Here is a 23,892-nt window from a genome sequence, read left to right on the forward strand (position 1 = left end):
TTTCGAGGGAGAAGAATTTCTTTAAATGTATTTTCCTGATTAATAACCATGGCGGTATTACATACCTATCATTTGTCTTTGGGATTTGCAGACTGGTTGGCGAAAGTGCCCAGTACATTTACACTTATTTAACAGGCATTTCAGTTGCGAGGCACTACCCATTAGTTAATGCTGCCATGGTTACTAACCAGCTGTAAGTAGGAAGCACATTTTTATTTTGACGTCTACTGTAACTTTTTTTTATCATTCTGTATCCCTTGCACTGGAGAAGGGCATACAACCCACACCAGTCCATGCTCATTCATTGCCTTGGAAACGTGCGCCTCTGAAGTGTATGAGAAAACAAAAATTAAAGAAGCATTATCTACTTAACGTTCAATGACTTGTTTGGTATATATGGTTTCTGGATCTGATCTACAATGCACAGGCAATGTGTTTGTTTAATTATTAACCTTTGCATATATATACACATCTGCAAATTAAACCGAGTATAACCCTAAAGTATTAGTGATACACTAAACACCCAGTCAAGAGGTAGAATGTTCAATGAGAATGTCCCTCATAGATACGTTTAACGATGATTAGGAAAGTTACCAGTTAATGTGCAGCTCAGAAACCTCTTCACTGCCAAGCGGATACATTTCTGTTCTAATGGTTCAAGACAAGCTATAGCTCTCTACAATATGGCAGTTTGTTTCCAGAATCACACAGATGTTAACATTCCACTCATTTGTTAAATAAACAGACATTTAGGTGCATTTTCTAAATCTTTTCTGAATCTATGCAAGGAATTCAGGTTTCACAAAGTAAACCGACAGAGTAATATGAACCTGGTCTGTACAAATGATTCTGCAAATTCCAGGTAAATTCTGTATAAGCAGCAAAGAAGTTTAAAGAGAGTCAGGATCGCATACAGGGTCAGAGCTAAAGTCATTTCAGGCTCATGTACAAATCAATATTTATTTACAGCTTTTAAAGTACATTTGCAGGTTATTCACAAGGGTTTTACATTGCGGGGGACTTTACAATGCAGCATTGTGGGCGACAAGATACATCTGTATACGGCACCAGAGTAAAGGGAGCTTGAGGTTACTGCCGGAAATCTGAACAGATCTGAGGGATGTCAGGTTAGGCACTCTGTCACGCGTGGCTTAAATGCTTTTGTTCACAGTTTATTAAGCACAATTTCTTAAAATGAACAAGCTTTTACTGTAAACTCCTGCTTCTAAGAGAGATATTCTAAGTTGTGGTGCATCATTCCACACATTACAAATCTTCTATAAGGAACTGGAATAGAAAAAAAATAATAAATTAAAAAAGGCTACAGGTTATATTTTCTGGGTGCCAGACAAATAGGGTTGCCAAATCTACCATGTCTCTTTCTGGGCACACACCAAATCTGCAAAATTATGAGCAGTACACGAAAAGTGGTACACTTTGTGGCATTCAAAAGCTGCAGGACGGAAACCTACTAATTAGCCAAAGTAATTATTTTAGGATTTCTCCATGTTTATTTTACCAATGTTCATGCCTGTGGCATTTACAAAAGCTACATAATGCAGGACAGCACTTTTCATGTGTAACACATAAGTATGAAGAAGAGATTTCTGTCCATTAAGACATTGTGGACTTGGCAGCACTATAGACAGAACTATAAATACACCAATTACTAGTGTTTCTGACTTCCGTCTGATGGTTGAGAGCCTAACGCCACCTAATTACATTTTATTGCATAGCAGAACTTAATACGGTAGAACAAGTTAACCAGGCTGCATGGCTCTGCTCCAACATGTCTCAGGCAGAGCTTCAAATGACAAGGTGAAGTATTCATGGTACAACTGGGCCATAAACCAACAGATTTCTTACTGACCCTCCTGTTAAACAGAGAGATCAGAGATTGGGACATGTCAGTGATAAAACAGCTAAACATATTTATCAGAAAAAAAACACTAAGATTTGTCAAACTCAAAATCTGGTGAAAACAAAAGGTTTTCTATGGTCTCTGAATATTGAACATGAAGTGGAAGTATGTTGGATATCGTATTCATGAAATCCACAGAGACCAACAAATTATAAATCTGTAATGAAATGTTCAAGGTTAAGTGCTACGCTTGAAATGTGCTAGATTAGAATGGATGTCTGTCCTGTTAATGAGATGTGTTCATTATTTGCACTGCCAGATTTTAGACTTATGAGGCCCTTATTTCCATAGACGGTATTAATGCTAAAGATGTTATTATTCCCAATCGATCTTTTATGGACGCTTTTTAAAAAAACAAAAACTGATACAACCATTATGAGATAACGTTTCTCCCCGCAGGCTCTTATGACAAAGCGCTTATCTAGGGAGATTTCTGATCGCCCATAAATTGCATTATACACCCAACTTTTCAAGTATTGCAAGAAGTTAAGGACACTTTATGAGGCAGCTGCACGCACCCGACCTCAAATGTTCATGCAAAGTTATATAGTTTATCAATACTACTCAGCCTCCTGCAGTCTCTGTACTGCAGCAATGGGAACTGCTCAGGTAAGACCAACAGGTAAGGTGATCTCAAGGTGATTAGTAGACTCCTCTGCATCGGGGTTATCAGAACCTTAAAAGAATGAATGAGTCAAAACAATTTAAAAATTAAGTCCATACATCGATGAAGCGGATTTTCCTTGCATTTAAGACCAGTAGTGTAGAACATCTCATTTGCAAGGAGGGAAACTAGCACTCTTCTGTTACTTCTTCTGCACAGGACCCTCTGTCGAGCTCTACTTTGTAGTCCAACACTTGTTCCTTACAGGAACAGCACAATCATTGATTCTTCTCCTTATTGGGTCAACCCCAATATCTAAAGTCCACATGACTGGAAGCTAGTGACCAGTGAGATTTTTCCCTCAAGGTAGTGTATGGTGGTAGATCACACTAGAAGTGTGACATTCTTCTTCTCTTGGATGCGATGCAGGACTTGCACAGTGTCTCGGATTAAAGCATCAAATATTCCATCAGCCAACTGCATCTTTACAAATAATTCATCTTCATCATAATTCACCCACTGCGCTTCTTCCTCATGCAGTTCCTGTACCTGTCAGAAGAGAGTTTACTTTGTCAGTAAAAGCTTAAGTCACATAAGTGCTACTGCTACATTGTCAGGAAACCTTTATTTCCCAAACAAAAAACAGTATACATATCTACATTGTAAAAAAAACAAAACTATGCTGCTCTTTTGACAGAATAATAAATTGGTATATGTCATCAGCTGATACGCTATAGGTATCCACTTTACAAATTTGCTCCACAGTCCCATTGGGGATACTTCACTGGATTGAGCGGAGTAACCATACGGAGGCATGTCGCTCACATATTACCATATGTCCCACATTGAAAGTGTTTGACAAACTGGTTAAAAACAGCCAGATCTCATCTGTTCCATCTCACCTCAATCAGATTTCCCACAACAAAATATTTCTGCCTCCAAGCCTCAAGTTTATATATTTGTATTTGCAACTGATCTCATCCTTGGTTATTAAGGCGCACCACAGCCCATTTTGGAGGTGATAGTGGCTCCCCGGTATAGTCTGACTCATGGGGATACTCAAATAAAACACTTCATTGTACAGATCTCTACTATTTATAATTTGTAGATTGCTCCACTCGAAATGGCCTTACCTAGCTTTATGGAAGTTTGGGGGAGAGAGCTCCAGTTATCCCTATCTCCAAACCAGTGGCAGAATGAGTTTCTTTTTTTTTTTTTGCAGACGTTCAATTTCCTTGAAGTTTTAAAAGTCTGCCTACAAAATTCTACCAAGATGGTACTGTACCCCAGCTTTTCTCCACAGGATCTCCTCTAGCATTCATGATGCCTATTGGCGTTGTGGTGCCAGTACTTCTTTACATCTTTGGTGGGACAGCCCTAAGCTGGTCTGTTTCTGGTCTGTTATTCAAAATGTTGTTTCCTGTGTCTTGGAAGACTCAGTCTAGCTAACTCCAGCATTAATTCTGTGGCCTCATCATAACCTCTTAATTAAGGTGTATAAACATTCCCTAATCAGACATTTTATTAATGCAGCAAAAGCGTTATTCCATTATTTTGGAGGAAAGAGGGTCCTCTACCCATTGGGCAATGGCTAAATAAGGTTGATGGAACTAATTGTAGCTTCGACTCATTCTACTTTTCATACTGTTCATTGAGGCTTCCCGACTCCAACCCACGGTGTGCTATAGTCCCACTATTAGTGGTGAAACCACTGCCTCCTGGATCTTAGGACACTACCTAAACGGTGGTTTGATCTGTGTTTCTATTCAGCTATGGTTCATTAGGTTGCTATAAACTCAATTAGACAAAGTTGCATGTAAGGGTTGTCACTCCTTCTCCCACCCACCCTTTTTATTGTTTATTCATTTATTTTATGTATGGCTAAAGATATAGACTGCTTCTTTCTATGCAGCCATTGAAGCTGGTGTGATCTACTAATGCTCTTGCATACTATGCAATGCTGACTATCAAACCGACTGACAACATTTACTTATTTTTAATTTTGCTGTACATAGATCAATATAGAATAAAGGCTTTGAGGGGGGGGGGGCGGGGCCCGACAGCCAAGATGGCCGGACGTGCTCTCTGAGAGCTCCTGCACCAGCGGGCACAATAAAGATGATTCCGTATAATCACATACTGCCAGCAGCACACGGAGCCCATAGAGAGATGCAGCACAACACACGTAACGGAATGATGCCGGTCAAACACCGACAAGCAACGCACGAGCCTAAACCGGCCACGCGGCCTGCACAGAAATTGAGCCTGAGGCATGGGGGAGGCGGCCGATCTCCCGGCACCGGCCCCACTCGTAAGCAAGAAGCGGACACTGCCCCGCTGCGCCCCCCCCCCCCTCTGGACCGGCGGGGGATATCCCGGTCCTCGCTGGGGACGATTACCCCCACCACTCGGCTTCATCAAGCGACAAAACCAGCGGTCAACCAAGCCTGTCAGAGCCCAAGCTCTGCGGCTCGAGCGAAACCCGCGACAAAACGCACCCTTACTAAACCACCTTCACTAACCCTTGAATTTTTTCATCGGCTTTGCACCAACTTATGGACAAAATATCGCCTCAAGGGTCGGTCTTTCCAGCTAATAGTGAAGGGGATGGCGGCATGGATCCACCCTGCGCCGCCTGTGTAGCTGCTCAAACCGCGCCCCGAGAGCAGCCTTCAGATGGAGACCAAGATGGTGGGAAGCGAAGACAAACCCTGCAAGCACCCACACATCGCTGAGCGGGACCGCCAGGCAAACCCAACCCACTCACCAGCACCGGCAACCTCCGAACACCGCAGATTGCAAGCCACAGCCGGTTCGGGGCTGTCCACTGCTCGCAACCACGCCAGCTGCCAGAACAGCAAGATCCCAGCCCTCACCCAAGCCTGGAATAAACCGCATGGCGAGAAACTGAGGGGTTGGTGCCTGCCGCAAACCATCACGCGGGGTCATAGTGTGGACTACCCCCTGAAGCACACCAGCGGCATCGGTGCAGTTTTCACCCCACGCACTGGTATCGGCTGAAGCTGGACTTAATCGCGGGTCTGGTCCCTATACTCTTTTGGGCTATTACCTAGTTGGACTACACCGCCACCCTACGCTAATGTGCTAGTTTTAACCTAACAAAGCACTAACTTGGACTTGAGTTCTTATCTTTCATTCAGTTTAGCAGTTAAAGGTGGCAAATTATCAAGCAAATGACTGCACCAAACTCAAATGTCAGCTAATATAACCTGTTAATGTTCATACTGTATGTTGTTAATCTCCTGACATAAAGCAATAAGCCTGTTTATATTGCCTACAGCGTAGACAAAAGAGTGCTCCTACTCTAATGCCATGCTTGCGGATTACAGTTAAGATGCCGAACTTATCTAAGCTGTCGTGGCATCAGCCGATATCCTTAGCTAGTTAAGCAATGTCTAATCGTATCTAACCACCACTATATACACTAGAACCACTGTACGTTTACTGACTCAAGCTTGACGACCCCACCATGACCCACCACAACAGACATACAAAGCTAACCTGAATTTAGCATGTTTCTAAATTCTTAATAGTCTCTCTGCCCACTGACCCTCATAGCAGGGCTCTGACCAGTAGTAACAAGCCTGTCATACCTCCCAGAGTTTTCTGCCCTGGTATTGCTACACATGTTGTTTGCATTATTGTTTGTATAGTTTATATTCTCATTAAGTGTTGCCTTTTTTATTATTATGTGAAGCATTAACCTGGAGGCAGGCTTTGAGGGAACACCTCTGGCCCAGAATTACAACAACTGCTTAGCTAATTATCACCAGAGCAGTTAGCTCGACCCCAGGGTCTTCATAATAACTCGTCTGCTCAGCATGTAACCAAACAACTAATATTTAAATTTAAACACAACCCCCCATAACTACCTGGTTGGTTGGAATGATGTACCATTTAGCATAATACTACTCCTGACAACTCACTTCATAGTCTCTGATTGTCATACTGATTCCGACAATGTTGTCGCTAGGAGTCCTGTTTACGCGTATAATGCAGCTATGTTTAAGGATGTACTAGCCATTCAGGGCGGCCAGATTTCTCATCTGCCTACCTAATATATTTCACAAGAAATTCTCATGTCTGCTATATCCTAAGATTGCAGACTTGAATGTCCCAGCATTCATTATACTGCAATAGTGTACAGCTAAGCAACCTTAACTCTTTCACATGCTACACTACATGGCAGTAAATATTCATCAATGTTAAGCCTGTTATGTTGTTTGTATTTAAAAAATGTGCACACACTCATGCCACTGTTCAATCTCAATCTCAATCTATATTTAAAATCTATGTTTAAAATGCCATGTACCTACCTGCACAACAAAAAAAAAAAAGAATTTAAAAAAAAAAAAAAAGAAAAAAAAAAAAGAATAAAGGCTTTGAAAGTTTAAAAAAACAAAACAAAACAAAAAACACCAAAATGCTGGCTATTACACATGTTAAACCATTACACTATATATATTTAAAAAAAAAAGTAGAATTCACAACTTTGGTGGCATTAACAATAGAATTTGTCAATGAATCATAGATCATGCAGCACTTTAAAAACAGCTTACACCTGGAGTCGATCTATAAAAATATGTTCAGGAGTTTGTTCGTGTATAGTAAGTAACCAATAGATTTCTAGCTCACTCTGGGCCTTTCCTCTCTCCTGTATAGTGGGAGTTTGAAATCTACTCCTGTTTGGCTTCTGCCAGCAAGTGCTCTTTTAGCAGCACCACTCTGGAAAATTACAATGCATTTTTAAAATGGTCACATCATCCAATAAATGGGATACATATGAAGTGGTAATTAGAGCTTACTATAGCTATTACATCTATATTGTTAATCAATCAGTCAGGCACATGGTATTAAATGGATTTAAAGAAACGTTTACAGTGACAGGAACTGAAGGATACGTAAAACAATTACAAGGACAAGTCATAGTGATAAATGATTAAATATTTACCAGTATATGATCCACTCTGTCTCTTTTCTTCCTCCCAAACTTCATCATTCTCTGCCAGTCTGTTTTATGATTGTGGGTTTTCTTTAAACTTAGGAGGCTAAGCACTTCATCTGTTAAGAAAGACTAAAAAAGGAAACAAGTCAAAAAACAAGTAAAGCGGATAGAAAAGTTGATGTTACCCAATCTGTTAAAGTGTTACCTTCACTTCTTCAATGTTGTGAGGATCCCTCACCCGGCGGGCATACAGTGGAGAAACTCGTGGAGGCTTCTTCCAAGGAGGCTGAGATCCCCGAGGGTCCGGAGAGCATATATCATCAAATATCTGCAACGTCAGGTCAAACACAATCTGCGAAGAATAAAACAATATGATATTTACACCAAGTACCACAAACTAAACATTTGTTAAATATATTTTCTTACTAGTTATGCTTGTCACTGTGATTAAAACATCTTAAAGGATTAAACAGTAATGTTAAGTGGCTCCATCAGCTTTTTGATTTAGGGAACGTATTCAATTTTGGGGCATTTTAGCAGGAGTTTTTATTTATTTATAATAAAAAAACGGTTATGGTCATCAAGTTTAATATCCAAGAGAACAAAGAACCTGTTCATAAATCAATATTTTAGCATTCAGTATAGAGATCAATATTTAAGCCTAACAGTGAAAGCAACATTTAAATACAACTAAGAGATCTGAAAGACTATTCATAAAGACAACTCATCAACGGTTGCATAAAAATATCAAAACAATTGGACAGTAACATAACCACTAAACTTACAGCCTTGTAAGCACAAACAGCAGTGTTATGGTCCTCCTCTCCAGCTTGTGTATAAGATGCTCTTATCTTCTGAAGATCTCCGCCAAGCTGTTTCCATCTCCACAACTCATCAGCTGCCACTTGTACTAACTGTTCTACTTCTGGTACAGTGTGAGGAACAGCCATCAAAGGTTCTGGCTGGGGAACAGGAAGAATGGGTTTGGGAGCAGGCTCCGGGAGGGGTACTACTAGGCATGGCTCAGGGGTAAGTTCTGCTGACGTACTCTTTTCTATTTCTCTCTTCTGGGCTTTGCGGCTACTCAGTCCAAAGTCCTCATCAAACCAGTCAGGCTCCTCTCCAAGTACAGTAAGAAGATTGTGGCTTGGTTCAAACTCCTCCAAATCCTGTTTGGAAATGGTATCGTATGCTGGTACCTGGATACGAAGAAGCAGATGCTGATTAAAGAAGAATAAAATATTTACAAAATAATATACACCATTGTGAAAGCAATATGCAGTGCAAACCAGGATCTGGCATATTTTAAAGTACATAACAGGGAACTGTGTATTTGGAAAAAAATAAAAATAATAATGCTATCAAATGGCTCTAGGGATATCATAGTAAACCACAAGAACAAAGATCAAAGTTGTTTACGCTTCCAGAACCAAAAACATTTTTCCTGTATCTTTATATTAGGACCACACATTTATCACAAAAATATGAAGCAATATCAGTGAAAATTGCTAAATATAGGACATAAATTCAAAACAGATTCATGTTGAATCTTATTTGTACCAACATAGAGAATGGACTTTGCTCCAGAAATGTTAGAAATAATTGTACTACCACTGTTCTCAATGTAATCTGCAGCAAATAAACTGGGATTGCTTTGGGTAGTTTGGACCAAAACAGCAATCATAAGCAAATATTCTAACCATGCTTAGAATCTTTCTATAACAACCCCTCCAAAAAACAATTGGCTTGTATGTCACTTACTAATGCTGATGTCTATCCTTTAACCATACGACAAATTTTGGAAAACATGGTTTTATTTAGTTATGTTCCAATTTTTAGCTTTAATCAGCAAGTTTGTACGAACACTATCTGATGTTGAAAATATACATTCTTAATACTCACCAGATGGAGGTGCAAATCTTCATTTGGCGTGTCATTATCTGATTGGATATCACTAGTAGTAGGAGAACTCTGAAGATCTTGGTTACTCTGTAGAATCTTATCTGCCCGTTGCTTGCGTATATTTTGGAGACAGGTGACAGTGTCCTTCAGACAGAATTTCAAGAGACTTTCAGAAAGACTGTTCAGCTCCAGTGCCTGAGTTCTGACGGTTGTGAGTTGCTGTTTTTCACTGTCCAAAATATCTAGCAGAGGAAGTTGAGGGTTAAGGCTGTCCTCCTTATCAGCTGAAATTTGTTCTGAGATGTCAACATTTAAGTCACATGGGTGAAACTGCTCTTCCAAAGCTTTGGTACTCACTTCTGAGGCACTAGACACATTGCTTTTTAATGAGGATATCTCCAAAACGTTGTTTTCAGGCACATCGCCAAAAGTGGGACTATGAAAACCATCCAACTCTTCCTTTGGTTCAAGATACTTTTTATCTGGAGAAATGTGATCTTCAGATTCGGGTAAATTCTCATTCTCAACTAGCAAGTGTGAAATCTTATGAGGCGGTGCAAATATTCCATGCTGATTCAGACAGGAAAAATAACGTTTGCCTTCGTGGGCTCCATCGTTATTGCCTTCAGACTTGTCCAGTTCTACCCCAGCCCAGACACCTTTTGCAAAATGAGTTTCTCCTTTGTAGCGGAGAATGCCAGGCTGTACGCCACTCACCAGAACCCTATCTCCCAGCTGAAAGTCTGCAAGAGGGTTAGTCATGTCAATGGAAGGTTTTGGCTCTTCAGAAGCAGGAGTGGTTTCAAGCAATTCTAGCAAAATGGGGCTTGACGATCTACATTCAAGGTGCTCTTCGTCATGCTCATCCAAAACTTCGCTGGGAAGATCTCTCCCAGGTGTAGTTGCATATGACAATTCTCTCTCATCACGAGGGGTTTCACCAACTGAATGCTTTGTGGGAGAAGATTCCTCAAAATCTTCAGAATATGAGTGTTCTCTTTGTAGGTTTTCATCAGTGGTGGGACTCTTCAGATTAAGACTCAGGACTGGCAGAGGTGATACAGAGTGATCACTTCGTGTTTCCAGCATCTCTTCTGGGACCTCAGAGTGGATGCTAGACACTGGACTGCTATGTGTAGAGTAGGACACATTGTCTCTGTGTGAAGGTGAACGTGGCTCATGGACACCGACGTCCTCATTTGCAGATAATGATGGAAGGCCTTGAACAGACTGTTTCAAGAAACTCTCTGCCTCAGTCTCTCTCCTTCTCTTCTGGGATGTCTCTTGACTGAAGATTCCTGAGTGATAGATAAATTAATAAGCAAGAATATTAAGTATTGGTTTGAATGGATTCTGTTCCATGCTAACAAATTCTAACCACACTTTCTACATACCAAAATCCTTTGTGCTAGGCTCAACATGATGTTCATTCTCATTTGCAGAATTATAGGTGGGTGTACCATCAGAGCTGAAAGAAGCAGACAAGATATGGTTAATAAGGTCTAGATCACTGGAAGACAAACTGATGAATCAGTAAGTTTGCTTAAATTCACATATTCCATAAAATGCTTGATACCTCTGTATGGACTCTGGTATGACACCAACTGGTTCTCTGGAATCCACTGTAGTTTGTGCACTAGACTTTGCATTGGGCACTGCTCCTTGTTCTCTACTGAGTTCAGCTTGAGTTTTTAGAATAAATTCATCATACGACTGCAAAAAAATATATAGAAGCTGTTACAAGGTGCACATTTGTTTCCCTTAGTTACTTCAATGCACATAAATATGGAGAAAATATTCTGTACAGAATTAAACAAACAAAAAAAAACCTAAAAGTTACCTCTGTACAATTCTCTCAATATGAAATTAAAAAAAGCATGAAATCCAAATTCATGTGTCCCTTTTTGACATTTTCAAAGGGACTAAAAGACTATTTATTGCGCCACAAACTGGCTTGAGAGGTCCTTTTCATAATAGACAACAAATACTAGATTGAATGATTGTTAGAGAAGGGCCCTCTTCAACTCTTTTATTAGTCAACACTATTCTTGAAACAGAAAAAAAAGGAACAGCACTCAAATATACTTAAAAACGGGTGCACCAAAAGCAAGCCCAGCAAACCCAAAACACGTATAATAAAAAAGGAAAAAAAAATCTTCAGGCACTCACGGAATTAAAGCCACAGGCAGATTTATTGGATAAAAAAGGCAAAAAACATTTCAACCTACTAAGAGGCTTTGCCTTTTTGATCCAATAAATCTGCTTTAATTCCGTGCCTGAATTTTTTTTTCCCTGTTTTATAACACACTATTTATTCTGTTACTTACTATTTCAAATATAATTTGCTTAATCTTCAATGCATTGGATAAAATACGAGTGTTTCTTTAACATCATCCCCAACACAAACACAAACCCTAATTTCAACTCTAAAACACTAACCCTGGCCTAAAAAACATAAAAGCATGAAACAAAAAAAGTACATAGTGTACTAGGGTACAATAATGCCATCTCCTGCTCCTGACCTTGGTTCTTGTGGTTTATGATGGTTCCTCCAGTCCCCGCAATATTATATTTATATTTATATATATATATTATATATTATATATTATATATATATATTATATATATATATATATATATTATATATATATATATATATATATATATATATATATATATATATATATATATATATATATATATATATATATATTATATATTATATATATATATACACACACACACACATATACACATATATACACACACACACACACACACTGTCGATCCCTAGATGTTGTAGAACTACACCTCCCACGATGCTTTGCATGACTTTAGAATGGCAAAGCATCATGGAAGCTGCAGTTTTCAAACATCGGGGGATCTACTTTTTGGGCACCCATGATCTATATGAAAGTTTACCAATCTCTATTGGTAAAGTGCCATTCGCTCACCTGTAGCTGCTTAAGCAGAATGGCTTCCTGTGCTTTAAGTCTTTCTTTATGCCTTCTCTTTTGCTCCTTCTTTAGATTGTCCACCACAGATTTGCGCTTTCTCAGCTCATCCTTTAATGCTTTAATGCGGCACTCGATATCGCTTTGGTCGGATGTAGTCTCTACAAAAAAACAAAAGCAGTTTTTTTGGCAGTTCAAAAATATGCACAAAAGCGTATTCAAAATATCAAACACAAATGGGGTTAAATGTGTCACGGCAATCTGTCATATTCACAAAACAGGAATTGCAACTTGTGTATTAACTTTCAAAATGTAGGTTAAAATATCAGAGTTGGAGATTTTCTTTATTATTTAAGTTTTGCAAGCTGAATATCAAATTATAACTTAATGTTTATGGATCATCTGTTCAGGTAGAGAAATGATGTGGATACAAAGTGAAAGACAAACTATGGTCACCATGTGCGGTTTTAATGCTTGGAAGCTAGGCAGATGAGGATTTTGGAATCCTAAACTCATTAGGGTGTGCACTCAGAATTTTATGTCGCTTAACATAAAATAAAGAGACTTTATTGAATACTGATTCAAGGACGACATGTATTTTAATTCAAACTAAAACTAACTTTAAAAAAAAAAAAAAAAGTACAAAATAGCAGTGTATACAAAGACAGTCAACCTTAACGAATATTATTTTCAGATAAATGAACACAAACTGACAGAAAAAGACAGGAAGGGTCATAAATGGGGGATAAGGATGTCAATTGTGCCTTCCAATAAGGTGTGCCTGGTACACCCATTAGATATGCCTATGTATTTTACCTATAAATACTAGTACAAATATTGTCATATGAGGTGTCTACAGCTGAAAGGAGTGAATAGGCCAGGAATACAGTGAGTTTTACCTGAATGTGCTACAGATAAGGATTCCTCAGACCAGGTTTGAGACAGCTGATGAGGTCTCAGAGTGATGTGGGCTTGCTGGGCTGCAGACTTCAAACTTTCTTTGCCAGAATTCAAGGACTTGCTTTGTTTTTGTGTAGACTGCAAAAAAAATAAAATAAAAACCTCAACAATCATTAATGCAATTATGAAATCAATGCATTATTTACATGAAAATATATTGTATGTTAAAAGAGACTATAAAGAAATTCATGGAACCAACATATCCCGCACAGCAGAGATGGGCAAAATGCAGTCTCCTCGTTAGTGTACAACTACAGTTCCTAGCGTTTCTATTGGCAAAGCAGTGTGACATGTATTACATCATCTAGTCCTCCCTGATGCAAAGGTTTCTTACAAGGAAACAAGACACGACATATTTCTGGGTATGAAAGAGAATTAGAGGGTACGCGGATGTCCCTTACCATATTGCTGTCACGTGTTTTGGGGAATACCGAGATATTAGGCAAAAAGTGATGAAATTCAGGCACAAAATGAAACACATTGAATTGGGATGATATTTATTTTCACGTCACAGTTGTGAATTAGAACTCTCTCCAGCCAATTGGAGGGGAAATAATTAGATACAGCATTTCTCTTTGGTTGTTCAACAGTCCTGCATACCTGACCCATTTTACTAAATATTTAAGCCTTAATTTTAAAACGGTTTCTCTCCAGATTTGAATATGTCCCCCCTCCCCCATTAGTATTCCATATTTGCAATGCAGCTTTTACATGTAAAATACACATGCAATTTAACATACATAGATTTGTCTACTAAATAAGGGTTCAGTAAGGCTCTTCTTCAAATATGGCAAATGCTTAGGTCTTTATACACTTGTTTAAAGAGGGCTTTGGGTAAACTGCAAGGGTCACAATAACCGGAAGACTAAGAGTCTCTTACTAACAGTGTACTGCTATAACGTGCTATAAACACATAAATAAAACATCAGGAGTGGGCATATTGTACCCTGCTGGCTTACATCCATGCAATAGGTAGTTCTCCAGCTGTTTGTGGGACTCTTTAAAATGTAACAAAGTGGGTATGCAGCTTTTGTGGAACAGTCTTAACGGGACAATAACTTGTTGGCTCGGTATTAGTGAGTGGGGAAGTGGTATGTGAAGATGATACTTGACCCATTTTAAATACAGAACTCATCACATGACATCTGAGCTTCCTGCACCTGATCAAATCCCTTGCCATGTGGCTGCTAGATAAATAGATAGAATTACCCCGTTGCTGTGTAACGATGATGCCACCTCCTCAGAAATACTGCTGTGGGCTTCACTTTGTTCGAGTTGTTCAGCGATGCTTGAGTGTTCAACAGTCTCAGAAGGCACATAGGCTGATGTTGGACTCCCAGGCGCCTTGGTGGGAATCGTAGAACTTAACGGTCCAGGAGAGCCCTCAATGCTCACTTGCTCTATAGGAAAGAAAAATCAATTAAATATTGCTCTTTAGACTTATGCACAAATGTCCAGTAGATTGGTTCGTTCTGGTGTAGATTAAAAGGAATTTGATCTCTTTAAATCCACTGATTTGCATCTGTGCACAAGTCTATTGCTTTTACTCACCCAAATAAATCACCCTGCTTTTCAAGAATGTTGTTTAAATTGAAAAAACAAAACAATATGATATTCTGTTTAATCTTGCAGTTTCAATAGAAGTGTTTACTGAGGGAACACTGCACATCACCAGTGACACAATATTGTAATTATTATTCATGGTTGTCCTCTAAAAAACAGTCGATAAAAACCTTTATTGCAAAACAAATAAAAAGCAATAACAAGTAGGAAGTCAAAATAAACATTATGTGATCGCATAATGTGTCATTAAAACTTTGGAGTAACTTGGATATTGCTCATAATTTCTTTACATTAAAAATACAAAAGCAAAATAAATCAGGCATCCGGTCTGCAATCATGGTTACTGAGCTGGGAACCTGGGCAGTATCTTTCTACGATCATCAACAAAAATACACTATGTTTTTTCCAGTAAACAGGAAGACCTACTGGCAAAAGAAGATTATTCTTCAATGAATATTAAGATGTAAAAAAAGAGGAGAATTTATATTGCCCAATGCCTGGGGCATGTAGTTCAAGGTGTCAGTCAGGCAATCATTTTGGCTTTCAGCCCTGCACACAAATACATGCATGTTCGTACATGCGCGCGCATGCACACACACACAATATGGGGGGACAGAGGGAGAGGCACTAGGGGTTACTCTGAATTTTCACAAATTAAAAAAACACTATAGTCACCAAACAAACTTTAGCTTAATGAAGTAGTTTTGGTGTATAGATCATGCTCCTGCTGTCTCAATGCTCAATTTTCTGCCATCCAGGAGTTAAATCATTTTGTTTATGCAGCCCTAGTCACACCTCCCTGCATGCCTTCCTAAGCACTCCCTGTAAAGTGAGAGCTAATGTTAAAAACTTCCTTTATTGCACAATATGTATAATCTGTAATTCCTTAGCTCTTGCTCTGTTAATAGCCCTCTAGACCTTGCCGGAGCCTCCTGTGTGTGAATAAAGTTCAACTTACAGAGCAGGGGTAAAACTTGCTAAAGTAAGTTACCTTCTGACCTGAAAATAAAACCCTTTTTTTTTTTCAGAGCACGAGGAACCCTAGCGTCCGATAATGGACCAAAAGTCACTCTGGGCTGACTTAGTGCTGCAATGTAAACATTGGCACTAGGTGCAAAAGGGACACAGCACCCAGACCACTTCAATGAGCTGAAGTGGTCTGGGTGCCTACAGTGTCCCTTTAAAGTAATTATGAAGTCAATATTCCTTAGGAGTACTTTTTCTTTTTCTAGAGAAATATTATGTACTTTTCTCCCTATTTGTTCAAAGAAGGATTAGACACATCCAGTGCTATAATAATCAGCTACGGTTTTATTCCTAAAGTGAGACTGCAGGTAAATTATCTATATATCGAAATGAATATCATTAACTTCTATATGCATGTTCTGTCCTGTATTTCCTTAAGCAGGATACTTGGCCTGATCACAAAAGCATCAATCAAGAAATTATAGGTGAAACTGGAATTTATTTTACACCTGATCCTAGTGTAGGGGTTTTAGCCCAACAGGACATTTTTCCGAATGAGATATATTGTTTCTAGATTAAGCCACTATCCCCTTACATAATAGGGATTGTGCTATCCCAGTTTTTATCTATATTACTCAATCAGTATCCCACCTTCTGTAGTGTTTAGTACTTCTGGACTCTTCGTTTTCGCTCTCTGGTTATCCCAAGCCGCAAGTGCTTGCTTCTCAATGCGTCTGATTTCAATTTCCTCTGCATCCAACCGCTTCTTCCATTCCAGCAGCTCTTGGGCATGTAATCTTCGTTGCACCAGTTGCTGCTCCCTTTTTGTTAAAAACCTGAGGAAGAGTCAAGGTGTGAATACCACCAAATTATGGAAAAACATCACACGGGGGTAGGAAGGGGTGAGGGAAGAGCAAGCAGAAGAAGGGGGTGTGATACACAACATCCACATGCTCTGTCTTCCCTAGCCCCCAACAGCACACTGTCATGCCCCCGTGATTCATCTTCTCCCCCACACACAATGCAGGGAGCAGAGGTAGTGGTGCCGTTACCTGAGCAGCTGGCGGCAGATATAGAGCTGGAATTTGGGGTGAAGTTTGGGAAAGCACACACTGAGAGAGGCCCAGTGCTGGGGCGTAAAGACAGAGAAGAAGCAGTGAACAGGGCAGATGTCTCTACAAGAAAAGGAGCGAGAGTTTACCAAGGAGACGAGAGAGTGAGAGAGTAACAGAGTGGACCAGAAGAGAGCATGCGATGAAGAGGACTAAGGCATGGCTACTAGAGGATTCAACCAAGGCGAGAGGAAATAGCAAAAAACAAAAAAACAAAAACATATTATATGTTAAATGGCCAAATCATCAGTTTGAAAAATACGGTTCACAACATTTAACAAGGGAGAAAAGAAAGTTAATCAGAAAACATAAAAACCACGGGGGACAGCCACATAAAAGTCCTGGGCTTGGAAGGCTGGGAATACCAGAATCTTTGCGAATGAAAAAAGTGCCAGTATGAATAGGTGATTTAATGTACAGCAACACACCAGGTTAAGAACAATAAACAAAAGACAGAAAAGATGAAATAATATGTTGCAATAACATGGAGTAAGGAATTGATGAGAAAGCAAAGCATATGGTGGCGCAAAAAGCATTCTCCTATATCCCACCCATCTAAAAAATAGAAGGTTTGAAAAACATACGGTAGGATTTATAAACACAACAAAATTTTAAGGGAGAAAATTTACTTGGCGTCCATGTGGCTGTGCATTTTCCGCAGTTTTTGCATAATGCTGCTGGTTTCGCTGCCGGACACAGAAACTGGGGAGGGACTGCGACTCTCAGCATCAGAGGGTAACCGAGTGGACGCAGGGCTTGGCTGAACATCTCCTTCACTGGGAAGCTCCTACATGTAAACATTAACACAAGTGAGGTAATAGCAGCTGATGGTTCAAACAGAAGTCATACTTATACCGTATCAGAAAACCAAACAACAATAACGTTTAACAAATCACCCTATGTATCACATAACATAAAAGTTTTATAGTTCTACCCATTGAAATTACATATTTTAAATAAAAAAAACAGACATTTTCACAACAGAGAAAAAAAAAAGCACATTCTTGTCCCTACAAACAGTAAACATATATACCTAAAATCCTGCAAGCCATTTTTGCAACCACTATATTTTCCCGCACATTCTGCTTTTTGTATCTCGCAGGAATATGATGTCATAGCTCCCCACTTAGAACCATTAAAAATGATTCTCTATGCACTAAAACAATGTTAGTTTAAAAGACAAAGGTCACCTCAAAACTATACTTTTAATAATCCTTTGATGAAGTCTTAAAAGGAAACGGATTTGCTTTTAAAGTTGCTCTGTCCATACCCACCCTCAAAAATGAGAATTTCATGAAGATAGAACCTTTATGAAATACGCACATTGACGATTCACTGAAAATCCAACCCAGTCAAAAAAAAATCACGAGACAAAGCTTGACAAGCTTTAAAAATAATTAAATTCTCTACCATTTAGGAGATAAATCATTTTTGATTTTGTTTTTGCAGCCCTACCTGTGACTGACATAGCCTACATGAAAAAATGGTTTCAACGTCAATCAGATCTTACAACACATTGTGGTTACTTTAAAAGGTCTTATCTCCTGCAGGATCTAGCTGGCTATTGACATAACAGACGATAAGTAATTCTAAATTAAACAGACTGTGCAATGAAAGAAGTACAACTATTAGATCTCTCTTTACAGGAAGTGTGTAGGAAGACTGTGTGAATTTCAACCAAGGAAAGTGTGGCTAGGGCTGCAAAAGCTAAATAATTTAACTTCTGGATGACAGAGAAATGATCAGAGAGACTGCATTGCTGTGAGACTATACATCAAAACGGATTCATTAAGCTGGAGTTGTTTGGGTGCTTAGCATGCCCTGGTCTGCCCAACAACAAACAGAGCAAATCCCCATAATTAACCCCTTAAGACCGCAGCCAAATGTACAAGTTGTGATCCAAAAAAACGTAAACAAAACCTGGCATTTGCGCTATATGTCTGTCCAACCATAATTCACCTCTTTCATATTAAATGCACCCCCCATTATTATATATCATTTTATTCAGGGGAAACGGGGCTTTCGTTTAACATCAAATATTTAGGTATGGAACATAATTTAATATGAAAAAAATATTTAAAAAATGGGAGAAAATAAGAATTTTTTACATTTTTTTAGTTCTACGTGACATTCTAACTGTGAATGTCATAATACTGTTTGCTTTTACTGCAATACAATACACATATTTGTATTCAGCGATGTCTCGCGTGTAAAACAGTACCCCCTATGTACAGGTTTTATGGTGTTTTGGGAAGTTACAGGGTCAAATATAGCGTGTTACATATTTCAGTTTTTTAACATTGAAATTCGCCAGATTGGTTACGTTGCCTTTGAGACCATATGGTAGCCCAGAAATAAGAATTACCCCCATGATGGCATACCATTTGCAAAAGTAGACAACCTAAGGTATTGCAAATTGAGTATGTCCAGTCTTTTTTAGTAGCCACTTGGTCACAAACACTGGCCAAAGTTAGTGTTAATATTTGAAAATGCAAAAAACTAATTTGAACGCAAATTTTGGCCAGTGTTTGTGACTAAGTGGCTACTAAAAAAACTGAACATACCCTATTTGCAATACCCTGGGTTGTCTACTATTGCAAATGGTATGCCATCATGGGGATAATTTTCATTCCTGGGCTACCATACGGTCTCAAAGGCAACCTGGCGAAATTTAATGTGAAAAAACTGAAACGCAAACCTTATATTTGACTCTGTAACTTTTGAAAACACCATAAAACCTGTACATGAGGGGTACTGTTATACTCAGGAGACTTCGCTGAACACAAATATTAGTGTTTCAAAACAGTAAAACGTATCACAACAATTATATCGTCGGTGTAAGTGCCATTTGTGTGTGAAAAATGCAAAAAATGTCACTGTCACTGACGATATCGTCGTTGTAATATATTTTACTGTTTTGAAACACTAATATTTGTGTTCAGCGAAGTCTTCCGAGTAAAACAGTACCCCCCATGTACAGGTTTCATGGTGTCTTGGAAAGTTACAGAGTTAAATATAGTGCTAGACAATGTAATTCCCTGAACTTTTGGCCTGGGTTGGCAGGCAGGTCCTGCAAATTGTAATTAATAAAATGACCTAATTATGTAAAATTATTACATAAATATATGCGTAGAATTATTATATATATATGTGTATATATATGTATATAATTTTTTTTAATTATTTTTATTTATATATAGGTATATACATAGTGATATATACGTATATACTTATGTATATAGATATATATATTATTTCGTTCTACATGTATTTTGATATCAATATATATATATTAATTTTAAAATACAGTTAGAACGAAATTACGCATGTTTATATATTTTTTATCTATTTTTTTTTCATTATTTTTTTATTTATTTTTTTAACGTATTTATATATTTATTTATTTTTTATTATATATAAATATATATATAATGAAAATTATATATATATTTAATCAATATCATTGTACGTGTATTTTGATATTAATATATATATATAATTATGTATATATTAATATTAAAATACACGTAGACAGTGTATGCATATTTATGTGTGTGTGTATATGTGTGTATATATATACTTAGATCATATATATAATAAATATATATATGATCTAAGTATATATAATTTATTTTTACACTGTTTTAACATTTTTTATTTTTTTTTCAGACAGCAGGGGGAGTACCTGTCATTACAGGCACTCCCCCTGCTGGCAATGCCTTGGACGGCTATGCCGTCCATGTGATCGCGGGGTCCTCGCAAGGACCTCGCGATCACATGGCCCTGGGCGGCTGAAGAGGACGCAGGGGGACTCCCTGGGCTCCCGGGTAAGTCCCCCATACCGCGATCGCCGGCGTGGGATCGCCGGCGACCGGGTAAGTACATAAGATCGCAGGACGTACTATGCCGTCCTGCGGCTTTTAGAGCCACCAAAATAAGGACGGCATAGTACGTCCTGCGGTCTTAAGGGGTTAAACTCTATCAGTGTGTCAAAATACACAAGTTATGATCTTTCTTTTTTGCATCAGCAAAGTTGATAATACATATAACAGTTTAGTAAAAGGTACAAACTCACCAGCTGCCCATTCTCTGCAGATTTCAGCTTCTCCTGCAGCCTCAGAGTACTGTTCTGAATGCGCTGGATCTCTTCTTGTTGTTTCAGAATAAGTTGCCTTTCCCTGCGAGCTGCCTTGTTTGCTTCTTGGAGACGTTTTATTTCCGCCTGATAACGAAAACATGATGTCAAGGTTGGAGGGGGGAAATAACCAAAACCACCCACCAAAAAAAATAACAATAAAACCCACAAAGAAATACAGAAAGATTTACATTATCCTTTTCTTTCCATTATGCAGGTATCACACCAACCTGTTCCTGCTGGAGCCTCAGTAAAAGTCCTCGCTGTCGCTTCCTCAGGGGTGGCATCTTATCATCTTCCCCTTTATCTCTTAGGCGCCTTAACAGCAGCAACAGATAAGGTTACATTAGAAGACAGCATGGCATCATTTAATTCATATAAAATAGACATTAAAGGGAAACTTCACTGCCCAAATAAAAATACATACATATAACTGTCTAGTTTATATAACCCCATAAAAACATGCATATATGTAATTATGCATTTTTTCATTGTTGGTATTTTAGACAAACCGCTTGCAAACGCTACAGATCTCTTGCCCGCAATCTTTGTAAGCCCTTTCTTCCCTTCATCCCTAGTCCAGACTTTTTGTGGCTGTAATGCAGCTCAATGAGAAGTCTTTGCAGGGCAGGTGCTCTGGGCAATTGCCTGCCTCTTGAGTTTAGCTCCACAGAGCTAAACTACCAGGAAGTAATAGGACTGGTTATCTGATTGGCAGCCAGGAAGCTGTAAAAAGGTTATTTTATAAAAGTGCCAATTTCTTTTGAAATCTGCACTTTTTTTTTTTTTAAATGAAAGAAAGAGGATCCGCTTCACATTTAAAGCATACAGCAGGCTAAAGTGCTTTAGGGGTCAAGAGTGTTTAAGTCCTTCAAAGTTAAAAAATTAAAAGAAAGCTTAAAGAGTACATGGCAATTAATATGATTTAATACAGTATTTTAAAGAGTTATAAAGGCGCTTTAACCAGATGATTGCCCAATCCACTAAGGCTCAGCATTTAAAAGTCTTTTAGATCTTATGCTCTATTTTTTCTTTGGTAAATACTTTCAAGTTTTATCTTTTCTTTGAATACACAATAATGCTCTTATGTTTTTACATCTGCGTTACAGCCATCACTTGCAAACAATATAAACCCTTATAATTAACATAATGTACACATTTTAAATTCAAAATAGTTTACGGCTAGCGATTATTCAAATAGGTGGCGCCTCGGCCATTTAAAAAACCACAATAAATAGGCAGACTGCTAAATGTGACCAGACCTGATGGAATCATGACTCATCAGCTTGGAAACAAGAAGACTCTACCGTTTTTGATGTTCGAGCCATGCCAGTTCAGCCTTTGTCTTGTCCTTAAGAGCTTTTTGGCGAAGGCGGAGAAGAGCAGCTTGGTGAGCTGAACGCATTTCTCCTTCCTGCATGTACTGCCGAACCATTTCCATGGTGAATCGCCAAAAACTGTCCTGACCACTTGAAAAAGGTCCGCTGAGTTCCTGTAAAGAAACCAATATACAAGTAGAATCATTCAAATTAACTTAAAGTTAAAATTCCATTACCAAATGAACATTTCATTTCACCTTCTCTGGAGTGCTCTCTTCATCAGACTCATGACGATGGCTGCGCTGCCTCTCCAGACTTCCTCGTCTGTGTGCCTCAGAGGGAAGCAGAGAACGGAACGATTGCTCTTCTATGCCCTCCTCACTTACAGGATCTGCGGAGCTGGTTTCTGAAGGCAGACCGGCAATTAGTGCTACTATTAAAAATGCAGGGCTATCCAGCCTCATCTTAAACACATTCTAAATTCCAAATCTGTATAAATGACTTCATGAGGTATAGGGCAATTTTACCTTTGTTTTCAAATGACACACTCTTTTCCTCCAAAGTGCTCCTGGACAGGGATGGTAACTCTTCAGAAATGCTCTCTTCAACTTCACTGTGGCTAACAGTGGCTTCCATCACAGGTGCTGATTCACTGTGCTGCTCAGTACCCCTACAGAACAAATATTCTCGTTTACAGTAATCCCACAGCCTTTGCAAGAACGCCCTCCCCACACACACACACACACATTTGCCTCAGCACAGATAGTCACTTATTGAGAAGCCTCTGTGCTGGAGATGCACATGTGATTGTGGCTTTCCTATGCTTCTCTGTGAGATATGGCTCACTGCGCGGCCATGCACCAGCCCAGTACGCATGTTGCTTTCGATAACTCAGTGGAGCTAATAGAGGAAGAAAACCTCCCAGGGCTGTCTGATTGACAGGCAGGGGGTGGTTCTGCTCCCAACAATTTCTATTGAAATCGCACTTTTAGAAACTGTCAAGAAAATGACAGACTCAAGACACAAAGAAATTTAGCAGCTGAAGTGAATTATGTGTGTGGAGTGTTCCTTTAACAAAAGAGAAACGCGTTGTTAGAATAATGATAGGTCCATGTACTTTTATACTGCCCAAACATGAATATATTTGAGTATTTTTATATAGAACTTTTTGGTTTGGAGGAGGAATCATACGTTTCTGTTTAATATTCCTACCTATGGGGAGGTTCCCCAAAGCTGGACGGACTACTGGAAGACTGAGAAGAAAGCAGAGGTGAAGACCCCTTTTTCCTGTAAAAAGCAGAAACAAGTACATGGGCAAATGAGTAACTAAAAAAAAATTAGTGTATATATAAATACAAACAGTGAGATCTTGCGATATTAAAATATATTACATTAGATATGTTGCTATGATAATTTGGGCACCATCGCCTGGTTTTCTGTAAAACAATGTTAGAAAAGTTTAATAAAAACTAGGGCTCTACCTGGCACAC

General features: G+C 38.8%; 1 protein-coding gene across 4 annotated transcripts in view; it reads right to left on the minus strand.

Annotated features, from left to right (window-relative positions):
• Window positions 1-933: 933 nt before the first annotated feature.
• CEP350 (centrosomal protein 350) overlaps window positions 934-23,892 on the minus strand; it is a 56,282-nt gene continuing 33,323 nt past the window's right edge. For 3 of the 4 annotated variants that reach the window (XM_063428316.1, XM_063428314.1, XM_063428317.1), the window contains 19 exons: window positions 23,615-23,689; window positions 22,930-23,072; window positions 22,660-22,808; window positions 22,391-22,575; window positions 21,314-21,401; window positions 21,024-21,170; window positions 17,578-17,735; window positions 16,889-17,011; window positions 16,488-16,672; window positions 14,517-14,707; window positions 13,247-13,385; window positions 12,348-12,508; window positions 10,970-11,106; window positions 10,788-10,861; window positions 9,394-10,691; window positions 8,277-8,690; window positions 7,697-7,843; window positions 7,498-7,620; window positions 934-3,074 (listed from right to left, as the gene is read on the minus strand). In XM_063428316.1, coding sequence (XP_063284386.1) covers window positions 2,910-3,074; window positions 7,498-7,620; window positions 7,697-7,843; window positions 8,277-8,690; window positions 9,394-10,691; window positions 10,788-10,861; window positions 10,970-11,106; window positions 12,348-12,508; window positions 13,247-13,385; window positions 14,517-14,707; window positions 16,488-16,672; window positions 16,889-17,011; window positions 17,578-17,735; window positions 21,024-21,170; window positions 21,314-21,401; window positions 22,391-22,575; window positions 22,660-22,808; window positions 22,930-23,072; window positions 23,615-23,689 — 4,102 coding nt within the window. In that variant the 3' untranslated portion in view covers window positions 934-2,909. The remainder of the gene's footprint in view (window positions 3,075-7,497; window positions 7,621-7,696; window positions 7,844-8,276; window positions 8,691-9,393; window positions 10,692-10,787; window positions 10,862-10,969; window positions 11,107-12,347; window positions 12,509-13,246; window positions 13,386-14,516; window positions 14,708-16,487; window positions 16,673-16,888; window positions 17,012-17,577; window positions 17,736-21,023; window positions 21,171-21,313; window positions 21,402-22,390; window positions 22,576-22,659; window positions 22,809-22,929; window positions 23,073-23,614; window positions 23,690-23,892) is intronic. The other variant, XM_063428318.1, reaches the window with a different exon arrangement.

Source organism: Pelobates fuscus, chromosome 7 (assembly GCF_036172605.1).
Source record: "Pelobates fuscus isolate aPelFus1 chromosome 7, aPelFus1.pri, whole genome shotgun sequence".
Classification (NCBI taxonomy): Eukaryota; Metazoa; Chordata; class Amphibia; order Anura; family Pelobatidae; genus Pelobates; species Pelobates fuscus.